Source organism: Hyperoodon ampullatus, assembly GCF_949752795.1.
Source record: "Hyperoodon ampullatus genome assembly, chromosome: 4".
Lineage (NCBI taxonomy): Eukaryota > Metazoa > Chordata > Mammalia > Artiodactyla > Ziphiidae > Hyperoodon > Hyperoodon ampullatus.
Genome location: NC_136917.1, coordinates 56903950 through 56914463, shown reverse-complemented (window position 1 = coordinate 56914463; position 10514 = coordinate 56903950). Strand labels below are relative to the sequence as shown.

General features: G+C 41.9%; 1 protein-coding gene across 1 annotated transcript in view; it reads left to right on the top strand.

Annotated features, from left to right (window-relative positions):
- Positions 1-5768: 5768 nt before the first annotated feature.
- The window catches only part of LOC307051213 (uncharacterized protein), a gene marked incomplete at both ends in the record, with an annotated part of 134198 nt that continues 129452 nt past the window's right edge, over positions 5769-10514 (top strand). The window contains 2 exons of the mRNA XM_079701545.1: positions 5769-8244; positions 10356-10491. Coding sequence (XP_079557671.1) covers positions 5769-8244; positions 10356-10491 — 2612 coding nt within the window. The remainder of the gene's footprint in view (positions 8245-10355; positions 10492-10514) is intronic.

Genomic DNA, 10514 nt, shown 5'->3' with positions numbered 1-10514 from the left:
CCTGCTCAAGGCCAGCGAGCCAGGGCTCTTCGTGGTGGGGCTGCACACGGGGGAGGTGCGCACAGCGCGGGCCCTGCTGGACAGAGATGCGCTCAAGCAGACCCTGGTGGTGGCAGTCCAGGATCATGGCCAGCCCCCTCTCTCCGCCACAGTCACTCTCACAGTGGCTGTGGCTGACAGCCTCCCAGACGTCCTGGCCGACTTGGGCAGCCTGGAAGTCCCGCACGACTCTGACGCTTCAGGCCTGACATTGTACCTGGTGGTGGCGGTGGCTGCGGTCTCCTGCGTCTTTCTTGCCTTTGTCATTGTGCTGCTGGCGCTCAGAATGCGGCGCTGGCAGAGATCGCACGTGCTGCAAGCTTCGGGAGGTGTACCAGCGGGCTTACCCGCCTCTCACTTTGTGGGCGTGGACGGGGTGCAGGCTTTCCTGCAGACCTATTCCCACGAGGTCTCACTCACAGCGGACTCGCGGAGTCACGTGATGTTTCCGCAGCCCAACTACGCGGACACGCTCATCAGCCAGGAGAGCTGTGAGAAAAGCGAGCCTCTTTTGATTCAGGAAGATTTTTGTAAAGAGCAAGACTCCCTTGTTCAGGTGAGGTTATTGCTTTTATTCTTATTCGAACAGGAAAAATTAAAATTCTCTTTGATCAGTGCTTAGTTTTCTTAGTCTTTTGCAGTGAATCATATAGTTTTGAGAAGGTTTTTCTTTTATATCAGTAGAGGTCTATTAAATCTTAGTTTTCTCGAATTTCACCAAAATAAATCGTAATAATGTATGCCCTGAATTTCCTTTACTCCTCTCCTCTTGGCAAGCTCTTTGTGCCTTGGGTTGCTTACATCTCACTTCTTAGTTGTTTTCTTTCTTTTTTTTTTCTATTATGTGGCATATCTGAGATTCTTTACTTTTATACTGTGGAAAAAACTGAATCACAGCCTCTATTTAAAATGATCAAGATCTGGGCTTCCCTGGTGGAGCAGTGGTTGAGAGTCCGCCTGCCGATGCAAGGGACACGGGTTCGTGCCCCGGTCCGGGAAGATCCCCCATGCCGCGGGGTGGCTGGGCCCATGAGCCATGGCCGCTGTGCCTGCACGTCCGGAGCCTGTGCTCCGCAACGGGAGAGGCCACAACAGTGAGAGGCCCGCGTACCGCTAAAAAAAAAAAAAAAAAATCAAGATCTTTTTTCTCCCAGTGTTAACTAATAGCAAGTGTTTTCTAAAGTGATGGAATTTATGAAATATTTTCCCTCTTTACTACTTAGGAATCAAAAATTATTTTTATAAAAGATAAGAATAATTGATGTGTATACCAGGAAACATGAATAATATTAGAAGATGTTAGAAGACATGAATAATATTCCTGGAACTATCTGTTATTCTTTTCAGGACAGTCGCAATATCTATAGTCTTCAAGTTAAAGTTTAAGTTAAAAAGACGTGTCTTATCTACCTCACACAAACTCTGGGAAAATAAAATGATTTTATTAAAAATTTTTCGAAGTATAAAGTAGTATAGTGAGCAAGTATTTGTTTATATCATCGTTATTATAATTTTGGATTGTTAACAAATAAATATAAGCACCTGATGCTGTATGCCTACTACAGTGTTTTTTTCAATCTGTGTGTTTGATAGTATTTAAAAATGAAAGTGAATTTTTTTTTTTTTTTTTTTTTTTTTTTTTTTTTTTTTGCGGTAGGCGGGCCTCTCACTGTTGTGGCCTCTCCCCTTGCGGAGCACAGGCTCCGGAGCACAGGCTCAGCGGCCATGGCTCACGGGCCCAGCCGCTCCGCGGCATGTGGGATCTTCCCAGACCGGGGCACGAACCCGTGTCCCCTGCATCGGCAGGCGGACTCTCAACCACTGCGCCACCAGGGAAGCCCGAAAGTGAATTTTTAAATGTGGTAATTAGTGTCCACTTACAAGATATAGCTCTAAAAATAGAGGACTAGTGAATGGCAGAATGAAGGATTAATAGTATTCAAATAAGAATTTAAATGATTTAGCATATTTAACCCAGATAAAATAAAGCTTTTGTTATGTAGGAACCCTATTCAAATATTTAAGGAAAGAAGGGTTGTCTTTTTTTTTTGTGGTACGTGGGCCTCTCACTGTTGTGGCCTCTCCCGTTGCGGAGCACAGGCTCTGGACATGCAGGCTTAGCGGCCATGGCTCACAGGCCCAGCCGCTCCGCGGCATGTGGGATCCTCCTGGACCGGGCACGAACCCGTGTCCCCTGCATCAGCAGGCGGACTCCCAACTACTGCACCACCAGTGAAGCCCAAGGGTTGTCATTTAAAAGAATGATTAATCTAAATCATCATGGCCCAAAGGTGTGAATGAAACTATGGCTTGGTGAGTAGAAAACAGCAAAGTTTTCAGTTAAGTTGTTCTAACAAAATGGATTTCCTAGGAGGTAGGAGATTCTATTATTGGTGCTTTTCCAAAGGACGTTGATTGTCCTGGGATTAATGGCATACAGGAGATAATATTGATATAATTTGGTGAGTTGTTGAACTTCATGGTAGCCAAGATATTTTCCAATCCTGAGCTTAGGATTCTAATATTTGATAACACAATGGATTTGCCACTTGTGCATCTAAATTTGGTATGCACATGTAAAGTAGACAATTCAGAATATATCTTGAAAATGAGTGAGAACTTCCTTTGTAATCTGAAGTTGTCAGTGTTTGTAAAGAAAGATAATACTGAGTTGATATCTTTAAGTTAGCTGCTAAAGGATAATTAATGCATGTTTTTCTAAATTGATATTTACTTTCAGCAATTATTGTAGAATTATTTATTTCAAGATTCCAAGTGTATATGACTAACCAAGAGATTCCAGTCATACACATTTCAAACATAATTTGTTTGGACATTTGTGATATAATTCTTTAATGGTTTAATCAGAATTTAATAGAATTCAGGTTTTAAAGGACTTGAATCTTGGATATTGGTCGTGGGAGTCAGATGGTCTTTTATACAAATATTAAGATTTGTTTCATACACTGTGAGAGTGTAAATGTTATTTTAGTATATTACCAATTCTGGATGATTTAAACTAATCTTGTACCTCCATTGTTAAAAACAAAACTCACTAACTGTTTCATGGTTGGTAGACTGGTTTATTTTATTTCCTTATCTGCTGAATAACTGGGATACTAGGTAGTTTACTTTATTCTCTTATCTGAATTACCCGTGAACATTTCATTTAAACAAATACAATATTTCACTGACAGAAAAACTGTTAGATTTTACTCTCACAATAGTCATTCATTCATGTGGACTGAACAAGTGTTAAATCCTGGCAATCATGGACTTTGCTAAGTTGTGACTGAGGCTCTTTGACTTACATACTATAGATCATTATTAAAAAGATAGGCAATCTGAGATTTTGAGCATATAGTGATTTGGAAGCACCAGGAAAAAAATCTACCAAATTATTGGGCTAATTTATCACTTGTGAAAACCACCCATTCTGATCAAGTGTTTGGAATGGACGTCAAAGGGGAAGAAGTAAAATCTCAGCGAGAATCATTGGAAGAATCCTACATCTTTGCCTGGGAATGAAAACCGAAACAGAACTCCAAACAAATGGTTCTTCAGGGGAAAAAAAAAGTCCCATAAAGAAATGAGAGAAGGTAAATAATTCACTGTCTGGGAAGATGAATAGACTTTTCATAGAATTTTTTTATGTAAGTAAACAAATGAAGGTCAGGATTCTTCCCAATAACTCAATCAATAATAACATACTCCCTTTAAAAATACAGTATTATTTCAATTTTATACAGTAGTTTTATGTTATATTTAAACACTTCTTGGTGGTCGAGTAGAAATTTTTAATATTTAATTTTATGTTATAGTGTAACTTTAAAAACTTGATTGTGTCCTTTATCTAGATCTTATTTATTTAGCTCCAAAGAAGGTACCCAGAAGTATTGTTAATCGAGACTTTTTAAAAACAGAATAAGAGACAAATGTGAGATGACGCTATGAATTTTGAAGTATCAAGAAGAAAAAAAATTATGACATTGGGAGCCATAATGTATGGACATGAAAGTTTTGTTTGAAAATATCTGCAAGTACTCATGATCTTTAATGACCATATACTTTGCTTACATCAACAAGAAATTCAAGATTGCTACTAAACTAATAGTTTTAAACTCCTGGTTATGTAATTAATCTACAATACTAATATTGGTTCCTTTGAACAACAAAAAAGTTCTTTTATCTACTTGGTGAAAGCAAATATGACATGAATTATTTTGATAGATTGAAACGGCATTTCATTCAAAGTATTTCCTGTATTTTGACATAAGGCCATCAGAGAGCAGAAATAGATTACTTAGTTAGGAACTTCTCACCAACTGAGCTAAGCTTTTACAGTGTCACTTCTAGTTCTCCCTTCTGGTGCTACTAGCTACTCCCCAGGGCTTAAAATAATTTAAAAAGCAAGGTGATTTCTTGCCAGGTCTTCATTTCAGAACAGGTCACTCTCTTCTGCAACTATGTGGAAGGAATTTGTTTTATTTCTGCCAGCTGAGAGTAACCTCAGATCCATCAACAATTGAGTTTTACTTCATTAACATCAGTGGAGCAGTGAGTACCTCTAAGGACCCTCTCAGGACAGTCCTGCATTTATCCTCAAAGGCTGTTTAGAGACCCATCTTTTCTCAATTATAGAGTAGGGTGATTATTTAAATTGCATAATGAAAAGAAACAGTGAAGCCAACACTCATTTCCTTATGAATCCACAGCCAGTAGAATCTGCAACTTTCTGCCTTCTGTCAAAATGAGTTGTTTCTATAGCTGATTGTAGCTGCTTGGCTTCTCACCTCATCTCTAATGGCACTTTTTGAGCATAAAGCATCAGCCAAGGCCAACAATGATTCCCTTTTTTCTTCTTAGGAGACTGGGAATGAGGATATTTGTATTCCTACATTGGTTCTACCATTATATAGTCAAGGATAAAGCAATTCCCTCTCATTTTTAAAATCATTAAAGTGAAGGTATTGGACTAAACAATCTCTAAGATTCCATTCAATGAAAAATGTTATTAAATTATCTCTATATATGTTAAAGAAAAAATGGACTCTCTGCCTTCCATGGTGGTGTCTAGAACATAGTATATGTTCAATATTATTGAATTAACTTAAATGTATATGCTGATATAAACATTTTCTACATAACATCTTTCTTACGTATACACACCTTTAAAAAATAAATCATACTTGTTTTATCTGCAATGACTGATTTTTATCTATGTGCAATAAGGTGTGAGGCAATGTCTAAGAATCATTTCAAAATTGCAATGCAGAGCAGAGAATTAAAAAAGTATCTGGGATTAATAAACATCCATCCATGAACATTGTTGCTTTAATTCACAGTTTCTTAAAATTTAATTTTAAATGATATCAGAGTTGTATGAATTGAAGAAATATAAATGGGAGAATTTTGAAGGATAAAACAACTTTCTGAAAAATCAATTATTTTGCTTCAATATGGTGCAGTAACTTAGTAAGGACTCTGAGCGCCGCTGTTCACCAGCCAGGGGAAAAATGGTTCAAAAGATCCGCCAGAACCACTGAGCTTTTACAGCACAAAGAAACGCCAGACTGAGACAAATTCTCTTCCAAGCTGCACTAAACTCAGGCCTCTATACCACTGGATTCTGGGCTCCTTTTCCGAATACAGAGGGCTCCACGCAGACATACTGGCATCCAGAAACACAACAGGAGATAGGCCAGTGTCTAAAGATCAGCAGGACAAGAATGGCGGCTCGGGAGAGGGGCGGGGACTACAGAGGATTCATCCTGCTCTCCATCCTCCTGGGGACCCAGAGGGAAGTTTCGGCAGGACATATTCTCTACTCCCTTCCGGAGGAGACAGACACAGGGTCTTTTGTGGGTAATATCGCCAAGGACCTGGGGTTGGAGCCCTGGGAGCTGGCGGAGCGGGGAGTCCGCATCGTCTCCAGAGGTAGGACGCAGCTCTTTGCTCTGAATCCGCGAAGCGGCAGCTTGGTCACTGCGGGCAGGATAGACCGGGAGGAGCTCTGCGCTCAGAGCGCGCGGTGTCTGGTGAACTTTAACATCTTGATGGAAGATAAAATGAATCTTTACCCTATAGAAGTGGAAATAATGGATGTTAATGACAACACTCCTAAATTCCTGACGGAAGAAATGAATGTGAAAATAATGGAGAATACAGCTCCTGGGGTGCGATTTCCATTAAATGAGGCCAGGGATCCGGATGTGGGCACGAACTCTCTCCAGAGCTACCATCTCAACCCCAATCGCCACTTCTCCCTGGTTGTGCAAACTGGAGAGGATGGAACTAAATATCCGGAATTAGTGCTGGAGCGGGTGCTGGACCGGGAGGAAGTGACAGCTCACCACCTCCTCCTCACAGCCTCTGATGGCGGTGATCCACCCCGATCCGGAACCGCCCGCGTCCAAGTAACAGTGGTGGATGTGAATGATCATGCGCCAGTCTTCTCTTTGCCCCAGTACCAAGTAACTGTCCCTGAGAATGTGCCAGTGGGCACAAGACTACTCACGGTAAATGCTATCGACCTGGATGAGGGAGTCAATGGGGAAGTGACATACTCTTTTAGGAAAATAACTCCAAAAATTCTACAGATATTCCAGCTGAACTCCCACACAGGAGAATTATCAACTTTAGATGGCCTAGATTATGAAGAATCTGGCTACTATGAAATGGAAGTTCAAGCTCAGGATGGTCCTGGTAGCATGACAAGGGCTAAAGTACTGATCACAATTTTAGATGTGAATGACAATGCCCCGGAAATGACTGTAACATCTGTAAGCAGCTCAGTCCCTGAAAACACTCCTCCTGGAACAGTAATTGCTCTTTTCTACCTTCAAGACAGAGATTCTGGGAAAAATGGCCAGGTGACCTGCACTGTTTCAGAAAATCTGCCTTTTAAATTAGAAAGATCAATAGATAATTATTATAGATTGGTGACAGCAAAAAACCTAGACCGGGAAACATTCTCTGTATATAACATCACACTGAAAGCCACAGATGGTGGAAGCCCGCCCTTGTCCACAGAAACTCACATCTCCATGAATGTGGCAGACACCAACGACAACCCACCTGCCTTCCCCCACTCCTCCTACTCCGTCTTTGTGCCTGAGAACAACCCCAGAGGCACCTCCATCTTCTCTGTGACTGCACGTGACCCTGACAGCCACGAGAACGCCCGTGTCACATACTCCGTATCTGAAGATACTCTCCAGGGGCCATCTGTATCCTCCTATGTTTCCATCAACTCCAATACTGGTGTCCTGTATGCATTGCGCTCCTTCGACTATGAGCAGTTTCATGACCTGCAATTGAGAGTGACTGCAAGTGACAGCGGGGACCCGCCGCTCAGCAGCAACGTGTCTCTGAGCATATTCGTGCTGGACCAGAACGACAACACACCTGAGATTCTGTACCCTGCCCTTCCCACTGACGGTTCCACGGGTGTGGAGCTGGCACCCCGCTCCGCAGAGCCCGGATACCTGGTGACCAAGGTGGTGGCTGTGGACAGAGACTCGGGCCAGAATGCCTGGCTGTCCTACCGCCTGCTCAAGGCCAGCGATCCAGGACTCTTCGCGGTGGGGCTGCACACGGGCGAGGTGCGCACAGCGCGGGCCCTGCTGGACAGAGACGCGCTCAAGCAGAGCCTGGTGGTGGCGGTCCAGGACCACGGCCAGCCCCCTCTCTCGGCCACTGTCACACTCACGGTGGCTGTGGCTGACAGCATCCCAGATGTGCTGGCCGACCTGGGGAGTCTCGAGCGCTCCGCCGACGCTGGCGACTCCGTCCTCACGCTGTATCTGGTGATGGCCGTGGCCGCGGTGTCCTGCGTCTTTCTTGCCTTTGTCGTCGTTCTACTGGCGCTCAGACTGCGGCGCTGGCACACGTCGCGCCTGCTCCAGGCTTCAGGAGGCGGGTTGGAGGGCGTGCCCGCCTCTCACTTTGTGGGCGTGGACGGGGTGCGGGCTTTCCTGCAGGCCTATTCCCACGAGGTCTCGCTCACCGCGGACTCGCGGAGGAGTCACGTGATCTTCCCGCAGCCCAACTATGCGGACACGCTCATCAGCCAGGAGAGCTGTGAGAATAAGGATCCCCTGTTAACATCCATAGATTTTCATGAATGTAAGGATAAAGCCCAAAGTATTCAGGTGAGTTCAGTCATTCATTTATCCTTATATTCTTCGAAGAACTATATTTTGTGTAAATTTCTTTATTGTTTTGCGAAATAAGTGATTTGAAGATGGGTAAAAAAAACCCTTTCAAGTGGTAAAGCAAGATTAATCGTTTCTTTCAGAGGTGATTCTTTAACATGGAACGCTTATTGACATAGGTTTTGGTATCATATTTATAGTAAAAGCATATGGACAAGATTGTGAATAATCACATTTTTATACCTTCTACTTATGTTCCACATGGTGTTCTTAATTCATGTATTTTATAAATGAGAATGAATTGTTAAGTCTTTCTCATTGCATGAGGTTCGTAAGAAAGTACACTTCCGTTTTCTCAGGACTCTCTTTAGATCAGATCTATAAAAGGCTCTTGAAAAAATTTTCAGTCTGAAGACTTTTTCTGTGCCTTGCTTCTGCTTCCATGTAACTCCCCTTGGTGACCTTGAAAACCTCCATGGCTTTTGACCTATTTAAACCATAATTGTCTGTTAAAGTTAGGTCCTGGTAGAAGGTTAGATTGATGCCTAAAGAATGAAATGTGTGTGTCAGGCTTCACTGAGATCTTTATCAATGACAGACATGGAGTCTAATACCACACTAAAGGTCATTGTCCAAAACCAATAAAATGTGGCATCAAATAAAATGCCATTCCAGTGTTATAAGTGACATTTGTGAAATAGGCCATTGCATGTTTTTACCCCAAATTCTAATGTGCTGAGTTAGTGATGCAGTCATTCAAAGTGTGTATGTGGGCTCTATAAGTGGGAGATTTGGGATGCTGGCTTTATGAAACAACCATCTCATACACTCAAGTCCTAGACCAGTAGTGAAGTTTACTTATTGGGTCTGCTGAAAAATTCAGTTAGAAGTAATCTAGTCTGCAATTAACTACTTCTCTACTTGTTATATAACACTTTAGTATAACTCAATACATCAGTTGATTAGTATCAGGAAGTAGTTGATGACAAGGTAATCTTGTTCTTGTTTACTGGGACCTTTTGAGTATTAGGTGAGAGCACATTTTTTCTAGCATAATGTTGTGTTAGGTGGTGTTTTGCATATAAAGGTCTGTGCAGTCCTGTGGGAGTATATTTCATACATTCTGCAGTGTTCAGATGTACAGTCACTTGGGGGAGAGGATAATGTTACTGACACTCTATGAGGCAGAAATGTGGCTATCAGGTATTTTGAAAAAGAACCCCCCCAACCAAATTTATTAGATGATTAAAATATTTTTAAACAAAGGGGAGAAATCATCACTAAATTCAGTGAGCTATTGCAAATAAACTTTCTAGGGACTATTTCCTTCAACTGTCATTACGGGATGTGATAAGTACAGAAGTGGGAACAAGTGCCTCAGTACATAGACCATGCTTAGTGAGTTTGTGTTGCAAAGCAAAATATATTATTCGCCTGGTAGTTTTGGATATTTATGTTGCATTTTGTAACCAGGAAAATAATCGTGCTCTGGGAAGGAGAGGGATAGGCTCTTATCTAAAAGGCTGCATCATTTCTTTAAGTAAGATATTGGAAGTTAAAATCAAGTAATGTTACTATAAAGAAATCACTGAAACTATTTTGGAAGAAGAGAGGTAAGTATAAATTGTGCCCTTTTAAAAGACAATTTCAGCATTACTGTTGCTCTCTGGAAAAATTGAAATGAATTAGTTACCAAAAAGGTAAGGAAAAATAAGGGAAAAGGCAACGAGGAAAAAAAAGATAAAACCTTATCCAATATATTGCTAATTAATAAGTATTCACAATTACTATGCTCTGAGATCGTTTAGGCCAAGTCTGTGTTATAGTTATCATTCTATTACTAGTGCGGATTTGAAAGTCGGGGAATAATTATGTCAGTATATAGATGTTTATATATCAAACCTACCTGATTTACCTAAAAACCTGGAAAGTTGGGATAATGACGTTTCTAATAGTACAAATTAAACGTTATTAAATATACAGACATATAAAAAAGGTTTTTCAGCTGGGCACAACGGTTATAATTATTTTAGCTGTTTTAACTTAAGCAGCGGGGGCTGCAGTTTCCTAGTGCGGACTCCGGGCGCCGCTGTTGGCCAAAGTGGAGAGCTTGGTGCTGGCGACCTCCTCGCGCAGACGCAGCGCACTTTCCCATCTCAGACTCGCTAGCCTTTCCACCGCTTCCTCCTCTGGAGAAGAAGAAACCCTGCCTGACCCCCCACGCCGGAATAAAGCTGTTCGGAGCTCCGGACAACTGCAGCACAGAGATTGTTTGTAATCCGGCATCTCCAAGCCGGTGAGCAAGCTGAGGGGAGCAAG